The 10,000-nt window shown below is 39.4% G+C and overlaps 2 protein-coding genes across 2 annotated transcripts in view; one reads left to right on the top strand and one right to left on the bottom strand.

Moving 5' to 3' along the window:
* The window catches only part of LOC137997615 (calmodulin), a 7,725-nt gene extending 5,899 nt beyond the window's left edge, over window positions 1-1,826 (top strand). Inside the window, exons 4-5 of the mRNA XM_068843702.1 lie at window positions 446-688; window positions 837-1,826. Of these exons, the coding sequence (XP_068699803.1) occupies window positions 446-688; window positions 837-865 (272 nt within the window). The 3' untranslated portion in view covers window positions 866-1,826. The remainder of the gene's footprint in view (window positions 1-445; window positions 689-836) is intronic.
* A 3,861-nt stretch (window positions 1,827-5,687) lies between these two features.
* LOC137996090 (uncharacterized) overlaps window positions 5,688-10,000 on the bottom strand; it is a 28,857-nt gene continuing 24,544 nt past the window's right edge. Inside the window, exons 6-9 of the mRNA XM_068841526.1 lie at window positions 8,712-8,855; window positions 7,593-7,738; window positions 6,630-6,726; window positions 5,688-5,811 (exon numbers count right to left, since the gene is read on the bottom strand). Coding sequence (XP_068697627.1) covers window positions 5,783-5,811; window positions 6,630-6,726; window positions 7,593-7,738; window positions 8,712-8,855 — 416 coding nt within the window. The 3' untranslated portion in view covers window positions 5,688-5,782. The remainder of the gene's footprint in view (window positions 5,812-6,629; window positions 6,727-7,592; window positions 7,739-8,711; window positions 8,856-10,000) is intronic.

Raw genomic sequence — 10,000 nt, 5'->3', positions numbered from 1 at the left:
GACAGTTGTAGTCATGGGTGTTCAGTGTTTTGACTTTCTTTGCCAGGTACACCTTTGTTGGTAGCAACTGTTGATATACAAGGCTGCTGCCTAAGTGCATTTTTTCGGAGCCCTCCGGGCTTCCAACTTTAAAAGTTAGTAGCCAGAGTCATTTTTCAAGGGCCCGGAATTAATTAATTAAAAGTGATGATGAATCACCTTGTGATAAGTTAGGCGCCCATTCGGGCTACTTGTTCAGAAATTTGGTCGCCCACGCTTGCAAATAAGGCGACCGGGTGTTACTATTTTTATTATCATCATCATCATCATCATCATCACTGGTGAATTACAAGTTGTGAAATTTTAAACTTTTAAAGTAATGTGAACCCTGACTCTTAACAGCTTTACTTTCTTGTGCAAGTGTAGTTTGCCCTATTTTTTTTATATTGTCTTTTCAACTCAATAGGAAACGGCACAATTGACTTCCCAGAGTTCCTTACAATGATGGCACGGAAAATGAAAGACACTGACTCAGAGGAGGAAATTAGGGAGGCTTTCCGAGTTTTTGACAAAGATGGCAATGGCTTTATCAGTGCTGCCGAGTTGCGTCATGTCATGACCAACTTGGGAGAGAAACTTACAGATGAGGAAGTTGATGAAATGATAAGGGAAGCTGACATTGATGGTGATGGGCAAGTCAATTATGAAGGTAAATTTCAAATGAAAAATAAGTATGCAAATGAAGAGTTTTCAACCTGAGAGGTGATATCAATTAATTTTGACTTTGTTTGCAAAAATGTCTGTAGTACGAAATGTATTTCCTTCTTTGCTCTTTTTTTCCTTGTTCATCATTGCAGAGTTTGTGAAGATGATGACATCAAAGTGAATTACCCATCCTCGTTGTTGAAATAATCCAAGATGCTTTGAGACATGAGTGCACAGAGGGTTTATGCAATGTTTTTCTCAGTTGATGCACATTTTATTCGCGTCGACCTTTTCACGATTTTAGGATTCATCTTGGTTTGAAGACAGGCATGGCTAAGGTTGCACAACGTGAAGCTAACCAATTACCAAGGAGCCAATTTTCCGTTTTTGTGCCCAGTAACCTAGCCTTTGGACACAAGTAAGGCTGGAAGTGACCTTTTTCCATGAAAACTGCACTGCCACTTCTCATTCCAATGCAAACTGGCTTGCATCATAACAGCATGATGTAGGGCTGTATTTATTACCACAAGGTTTTCTTCAGTCGTCATTCGATTTATAGGCCTGGCCCCAGTTGTTCGAAGGGTGGATAGCAATTTCCACTGGATAACTCAATAGGCCTTATTCACGATAGCCGCCATGTTGGTTTTCAAATTGTCATGCAAAATAGCCATGTGTTTTGCTGGGGGGCAAACATTGGAAAAAAGGCAAATTGCGCAAAAATCGGCCCGTCAAAATATTGAAATAACATTTCTAAAAGTACATTTTAGAATTTAGAATTAAGTCCCATTTATAATAATTTTATATCTTTGATTGCCTTTGACATTTCGACTTTCTACTTCGTTATCTCCTCATTTTTCACTAAAAAAACATCGAAGTAACCTTTGTAATCATTCTATTTCACTACTTAGGTGAAAAACATTCAATGAACGTAGAAAAAGTCATCTGTGTGGCTAAGATATTCGTTAAAACCTCTCGAACTTGTGTTGTTTGCCCCCTCAGAAGTGTGTAGGTAATTTGCATGGTAATAGCAAATCCAACATGGAAGTCGTCGTGAATAAGGTCTATTGGTTTTGCCGGTGTTTATCCGCTGAAGAGCATTATACACCTTTTGAACTACTGAGGCTTGGTCACTAAGCTTAGAACTTGAAAAAATAGCCAATGCTTTCATTACCGTGGAATTTTTAAAAAAAGTGGCAAATGTTGAAAATCCAGCTCTGAGCTCAGATATGCAGTGCTTCATTTGCAGAAAGTCGGCCAAAGACCGGTAGATTTACTACAAGTATACTTAAGTCAGCTGTCATTGTCCCAAACCAAGGTGTTTTCAGCAATCCTGAAAAGGTGTAAACAACTTATTTTTAGTCCGAATAAGGAACAAATTTTATTTCTAAGCCTTTAGTACTTTTAATTTTAGTTTTTAAAACGTTTAGTTAGATTTATTCGAAAAGCTTAGGTAGAGCGACAACTTTTAAAGTTGGCTATGTACGTGATGTCTTCATTTGGAGTAATTGTAGCACAGTAACCTTTTCAACCTGTGTAGATACGAGGTGATAACATTTGCCAATGCTGTATTTTAGTGTGCACTTTAAGGTTCATATGAAGGACTATTTAATACCCTTAGGAAAAAGGCGGTCTTTCCAAACCAGTTTTTTTTTTTTTTTGGAAACTCGGAATTAAAATATTCCACCAACGTGGTTCTCTGGGCTACTGACTTGGAAGGAATTTCTAAAATTAGTTGGCGTAAGTAGAATCCACAGTCTTATAATAAACTTTACAGCATTGCTTTCTAATACATCACTTGAGAGGGTTTCCATGGCCTCTACATTACAACGTGCTTTGTTTCATCGCGTCAAATCTTTTACGATTTACCTTGTACTTTATTTGCTGCTACTTCTTGATATGATATCTCGTTCAAAGTTTGTCTCTGTGATAGATTATTTAAAGTTTTGATTAACAATACCATAAGCAAACTGATGCTGTTTAATATTAGAGGCCATCGGTTTACTGTGCAAGACATTATAGCAAAAAGTTCTGTTAAATAACCCACCGGTTTTACCACAAACCAGGAAGTCTCGCATGCATGATGCAAAGTTCTCAAGCTCATTAATAATTCATACGGTTTTTAGCCAATCGGTTTGCCCTATTTTGGTCAGGTGCATGTATCTTGATACCCAATGAAACTAAATTCGAATATTCGACATAAAACTTTCGCATTACCTTTTATCATTAGCGTCCAGGCCCCAGTTTTTCAAACGATATCGATAGCCGACGGCTATCCGCCGGATAAAGCACTATCTACTGGATAACTGCATTGGTTTTGCTAGTGTTTATCCGCTGGATAGAGATTTATCCGGTGGATAGCGCTTTCCAACTTTTGAACAGCCGGGGCCAGAGGATTAAAATGAATAGGCCATTTCCGAGTTCATGTCTGCCTTCTCTTCAAAGCGAGTCTAAGTGCGAAGTTTTTGTGATGCTAATTAGTTCTACTTTACATATGAATGAAAAACTAATTTTCATAAGAAAAACTTCGCACTTAGACTCGCTTTGAAGAGGAGGCAGACATGAACTCGGAAATGGCCTATTTGGACACCCAATAATGCAGCGAAAGAGCATCCTTTTCAGCATTGTCTGCACTCAAGGCTTGACACCTTGTGTAGTTGAAGTGAACCTCTCTTAAAGGGGCTAGGTCACGCAATTTTAGGCAATTTCAGCATTGATCAAATGGTCATAGAATTAACTGAAATGAAAAAATAACGGCTCAAAACTATAGAAGAACTCAAACAAAACACAGGAAAGCTAAGAAGGGACAAGGATGGACAAAACTGGGGAGGATTGAAGTGGATTGCATTTGGGTAAATTTGAAAAACGTCGGCCCACCTTTTTTCAAATTTATATCAGTTTATATCAAAATGTCATTTAAACAGCTGGAAAATCATTCTCAATTGTTATGTGGCCGTGATTTTGCAAATGAAAGACTCTTTCTCTGCCATTTTGACATTTAGAGCTCATAACTAACAATTTTAAACAAAATTACCTAAAACAGCGTGACCTAGCCCCTTTAACCTCAGCCATTCGGCGAAAATGTTCACAGCCCAATTATTTTTATATTTAGTTCTTACTGGAACGTCCTCGTCAACCGAATAACTTTCTTGGGAAGGCGATTTTGGCAGGCAAAAACGACGTTATTTCGGACTCGCTCTCTATCACGCCCTATTATGTAAATTTAATCAAAAGTTTTACCTTTTAAACTCACCCAAATATTGACTATTCATTTCCTGTACAAATTACGATCGCTTGTCTGTTAAAACGAAAGATTATTACCTTACACTCATACTTACTACCATTTGCGTCCATCCTTGAAGCATGACGAATTTTGCGCGGTTTTACTTTTCAAACGTCAACGGTTTGTCCGGTTTTGTATCACTTTTGACCAATGAAACGTTGGCAGTTATGTTTTGAAATTGAAACATTTTTGACAGCATACCAGCATGTTTTGTTCACGTGCTCTCAAAGTTTTTCGTGAGAGCGTTTGGGTTTGCATGACCGCCCTAATAATTTCTCTGCTGGTTTTGCAAGGGAGACAAACAAATTCAAAGTCAACAAGTTTGTAGTGAGATAAATTACCGACCAGGAATCGCTTGAAATCAAGATTTTAAATGTTCCTTGAAACACGGAAGAGCGTGTGTGTGCAGAATGCCCTAGACGCAGAAGTATTTCCTCCTCGATCTTTCTAGTTTCACTTTGCGGATTCATGCATTTTTTTCTCGTAGTTGCTGAATCACGTATCTCTTCTTGGTAAAGTATACCAAATTTATAACTCTACTAGATTCCCAGGCAGATTCATAAATATCTCCACTCTCACGAAAACCTGAAAACTTGAAGAGCACGTGAACAAAACATGCTGGTATACCGTCAAAAACGTGGTCAATTTACCAACATAACCACCAACGTTTCATTGGTCAAAAGTGACACACGACCGGACAAACCGTTGACGTTTGAAAAGTAAAACTTCGCGCAAAATTTGTCACGCTTCAAGGATGGACGCAAATGGTAGTAATGAAAAAAAAAAGAGGATTGAGAATTATCATATGGCCCGTACGGCCCCGCGTGCGCTTTCATTAAACATGCAAAGCTATTGGGAAAATCCCCGTATGAGGGCCGTACGCATTTGCGCCAGCAGGGGGCCGTTTCTCTAAAGTCCCGAAATTTTCGGGTGTCACAATTCCCTTTGTAACTCAAGAACGGAGAGCATTTAATTCGTCAAACTTCACAGTTATTTTTCTTTTTGTTACCTTGAAAACATGTTAAAAGAACGGCTTTCCAAAACAAGCGGTTGGCAATTTCACAGATGGCTTTTCGGGCCCCAGGGCCGGAAAAAGCCATACGGCCCAACTAGGAACAAGTACTACTCCGTGCGATGCGACTTTAGAGGATTTGGTCGCTTTTAAGCATTGACGTTATGGAAAGCAAATGCACACAACATATCAGATAAATTTTCTATGCAAATTTTTGTTGCTGATTTTTTCCAAAATTCATCTTCTGAGTGCTCACGAATAATGTAAAGAGCCCATACCATTAAGTTCCGATAGTAACGACCCCCCCGAAATTAGCGTCAGTTTTCTGTGGCCGCTAGTAAATCCCAATAGTTCACACACAGCAGCTTTAATATGATAGAAGTACCAACAATGAGAACATCACCTGCAAATATGAATTTGCATTATGTTGATTTGCGTATTTCACCTGGTATGGCGCGGTTCTTTCGTAATTACATTCTGTGAAAGTAGGAGTCGTCGTTTTTCTCCCTCATCGAATGAAGAGGGGATTCGGGGGAGGACCCAGGGAAATAGGAGAAAAAGAATGCTCAAGGTTCACGTTTTTGTATCACGAGCCCTCTGTCCCAGCAGGCCTGGGGGATGGGGAGGGGTGTATCTCGGAGATTAAAGGGTAAATGGTTTTCTCCCAGTTACTACAGAGGTTAGAAAAGTAACGATATCAAAACACGGAACCCGCTTTTTTGATTAAATTTTAATATTTTAACTTCAGTTCAGTTGAGAAGGATACAAAAGAAATAATGCAAGAGAAGAAAAGAGAGCCATCTGTCTCACTTGTTTCCAATCATCTTGATGAACTCTGAAATGATGAAAACAAAAACTGAAATTGTACGGAATCTGGCGTACGACAAATTTCTTTATACGGGCACTGACAAAACCAATAAGATTTGCCCTGTGACGTGATTGTGGATGTACGATTTCGGCAAATATGGGCTCTTATCAATCTGCAAATAATTATTGAAAAAGGAAAAAGCCTTTCCAAAAATTTTATTTATTAATTTTCTTTTTCAATTAGTATTTTTTTTTTGCCAAAAGGTAAGGATTATGTAATGAAAACTGGGGGCAAGAAAAATTTCACGGTTCCTACAATTCACGAAATTTCGGCTAGAGTGCAAAGTACTGAAACTTTTGGCGGCCATCCTTTGCAGCAGATTGGAGATGGGCAGAAATTGGTACGAGTGAACTGAATGGCGCACGAATGACGATAACCAAGAAATGTATTCTGAGTAGTAGTCTCTCTCAAATTTTTAAACAAATCGTCGCTATCAGAGCACTGAAAATGTAGAACTATAGCGTCAAGACCAGCAAAAAAATCTCCGGCCTCCGGTTGCCGTACGTTCCCTGTTGAGCTGGCCGAAATGAAAATGATTATCACAAGAATTCTCATCGTTATACAGCTCTTAAGATATAAACGCGAACAATATCACGAAAGCAGAATGAAGCGAACAAAGATGATACCGTTTGCTCAGAATAGGTACACGCGCTCCGGCCTTTCGAAAAAGCTCAGTCCACGTACGTCTTCCGGAGAATCTCATTCCTTCATTTCCTTTCCCAATATTATTGTCCACGGAGGAGATAAATATTATAGTTTTAAAAGAATAGATCCTCTTCACTCACCGTCAAAGCTGACTTGCCCGTCCGAATCGAGATCAGCCTCTGCTATCATATCGTCAATTTCTTCGTCTGTCAATGACTCGCCAAGATTCGAAAGCACCTGAAGAAAGCACAGCTCTGTAACAAGGGATTGGATATTCCCGCGCTGTTGCCATGGCAACGGTACAGCATTGCTAAAAGACCCTCTAAAATTCGGTGACTTAGTAATTTTTTTTCCAAATTTCGAAACTCCCAATAAATTCTCTTACCTAAGCGTAATATGATAAAAATTTATCAAGTGAAAAGTTGAGATAATTATGGGCTCCTAGTCATTTATAAAACCGCCGCCTTTGGAAGAAAAAGACTTTTCCCTCGAGATGTTGCTCAACACATCTAATAGAATTTCTTTCCTGTTTTCGCGACATTAGGTCTCATTTTTATTTGTTATCGCCCGTTTTGATTACGAGCTGAAGCGAGCAGCTTAACGTACTGCTTGTGCGGCAAACGAGCACTCAGCTGAATCCTTAAAATGAAACATGCAATTTATATTTGCACAAGTTAAACGACCTTTTCATTTTGACTTGTTACTTCCTTTTTTCCCGCGCTTAAATAACGCTGGTTATATATCCTCTGATTGGCTCAATTCAAAAGTGGTGTCTAAATTGTGTTTACCTTAGTTTAGTTAATTGGAAAATCGCTGTATTGAAACAAATCACAAATTAGCTCAATTAGTGTGTAATGGGTGCTAAATTCTCGGATTTATTTTCTGCAACCTTTTTCAAAATTTTGCTCAGTTGCCAGGTTCTCCCTCAAACAGTCTATTCTTCACCGGAAGATATCCCCATTGATGTATTCGTGGTAGATAGAACCCTGCGACTTCATGTTCATCAAAGTCTGATGTTTTTCCTACTCAACTAAAAGGTTACTGGGCACGATCACTTTGTCACTAATGATTTCTGATAGAGCATTATGTGCAAATAAGCTCACCAGCTTTAGCTCTGCAGCTGATATGTATCCACTGCCATCCATATCGAACACATTGAAGGCGTTTCTTAACTCATCTTCCATCGTCATGTTGGCCTGCTTGGTAGCCATTAATTGAAGGAACTCGTCGAAGTCTATTTCACCGCTCCCTATCGCAGACAGGACAACAAATCCCAAAGTAAAAAAAAAAAAAAAGAAAAAAGAAACCATGAATGCTGGGGAAAAAAGATTTGCATAGATGTTACGCGCTGCGATATGGATATGGCGGCATCATCATCATCATCTATCTCCAAAGACATCATTGTCATCGTAAACGTCATCACCACCGCGGCATCACCGACCGTTGCCATGGTTGTTGTAGTAGTCGCCGTCAACGTCATCATCCTGGTCTTCGTTGTCGTTATCGTCAACGTCATCGTCGTCGTCACGTCGCCATCGCCTTCGTTACCATCGTTATTGTCATCGTCCTCGTCATGATCGTCAACATTCATCACAATCATAATTATCTTATTATCATAATCTTGGCATGCTGATTACTTCATTGCTGAGGGAAAAAAACTGGCAGATGTCACACGTGTGACAGGGTGGTTTTGAAGGGTCTTCCATTTTGTCCCGGAGACTTAAATTGCACACTAGAGTATTAACCAATTATCTTTTAGCGATAGTGAGTGTGGTCATATACAATCAGTTTTCAAGTGGCTCACATTAGTCTCAATAATTCCAAGACACTGTCTTCTTAGAAGGATTGGCTCTACAACTCTGTCTCGCACAACGGCAATTCTATGGTACCGTGTGTAACACCAAGATGAATTATTCCTTTAAAGATGCGCTCGTAATTGTGACGCAAAAGGTAACCATAGCAATAGAAAAGTCATCTTAAAACACCCTAGGCCTACATTTGCCTTTAAACCGAATATCCCCAAGCCTGTTAAATACCATTCTTATTGCTGGAAAGCTATCAGTAGGCTAAGATAAAACTGTTTGCAAAGTTAAAAACAAAGGCAACCAGACAGATGGCTATTTCACAAGGCGTGGTCGAGTTTACTTCTGGACGTCCTTAGACACACCCAGCCCGTGTGAACACGCCTTCTTAAACGTTCCGTTCATTGTTCATATACTGACCATCTTTGTCGACCTCAGATATCATTGCAAGTACATCCTGGTCGGTTGGGTGTTGTCCTAACGCTTCAAACACTTGTTTGAGTTCTTTTGTCGAAACAGTGCCCCCACCATCTTTGTCAAACAACTGAAAAGCCTCCCTATATTCTGTTAACGTGAAAAGAAGAAAATTTCCTTCTTTATTAAAAAAGACTTTCTCCGGCTCTCCGTAGCTTTTGATTCTGTTATGGGAAATCGTAATATTACTATCGCAAGAGGATAAAAAGGCTCCAGTCTGCCGAGGTTTCAACAAGCTTTAATGGTTATATATCATATCTTTATTTACCCTGAGGTTTAGAGTAGCTTGGTGTAGCTAATGTGTCCGGGAATTTACCCTCTCAACCATGACACACCACTGAGAGGACAGACCACAACACCGGGAACTACATGCATGGCCTTATTCTCTCTAAATAGAGTGTGGGTTCTTATACGTTCCACTGGGTTATAATTGGCAGTCCAGTGCTCAAACAACTGAGGCACCGGTGGCGGTGTAATAGCTGCGGTGGTGGATGAAGATTGTAACAAATTTTGCACAGTAAAAAGCTGTTAAAACAGAGTGGAAAAGAATAGACACATATTATCAAAGCGGACTAATACGAATCGGAAACCCGAAATTTAAAGACCACTTGTATTTCGGAGCTGGGACGTTGTTAACTTCACAAAAATTGACTTGGCCTGGATTTAGACTTAATTAAACCTCTGCAAAGTGAAATATCTAAATAACTGACTTGAGTACGAATGAATCACACTGAAACATACAAATAAACTACCCAAACATATTTCGCACGCACAGCAAACTAAAAGTTGAAACTCCAAAGCATACGAAAAGAATCAGGGGCACCCAACGACCAATTTGTTGTAAAATGTATTATTATACCCCAGTTAATGAAAATAAATGTTATAAAGGCATTTTCAGGTGTTTTTCAGTGTTGCTGGGAAAACACTATCTGTTCCTTTTTCCCAGCAAGACACACAAGAAATTTCCCAGCCAACTAGATAAAATTGGTTGGTTTCCCAGCCAGGAATTCCGCGCGCTTTCAAATCCTTCGATCCAAAACGACCGCAAAAGCGACAAAACCGGGACAAAACAGGTTTTTTCCGCAAGCGCAATCACTCTAACCAGCCGTCGTATGTTTGTGACTACTCTCTGGGAGAGGGAAGGGGTTCTTTTTTTATTTTTATTTCTATTTTTAGTCGTCCTCAGTCTTCAGAATTTCTACAGCCAGCTCGGGTTGAAATGCTAGAAAAAGTCA

This window comes from Montipora foliosa, chromosome 3, assembly GCF_036669935.1.
Source record: "Montipora foliosa isolate CH-2021 chromosome 3, ASM3666993v2, whole genome shotgun sequence".
Taxonomy (NCBI): domain Eukaryota; kingdom Metazoa; phylum Cnidaria; class Anthozoa; order Scleractinia; family Acroporidae; genus Montipora; species Montipora foliosa.
This window is presented reverse-complemented; position numbering and strand designations above follow the sequence as displayed.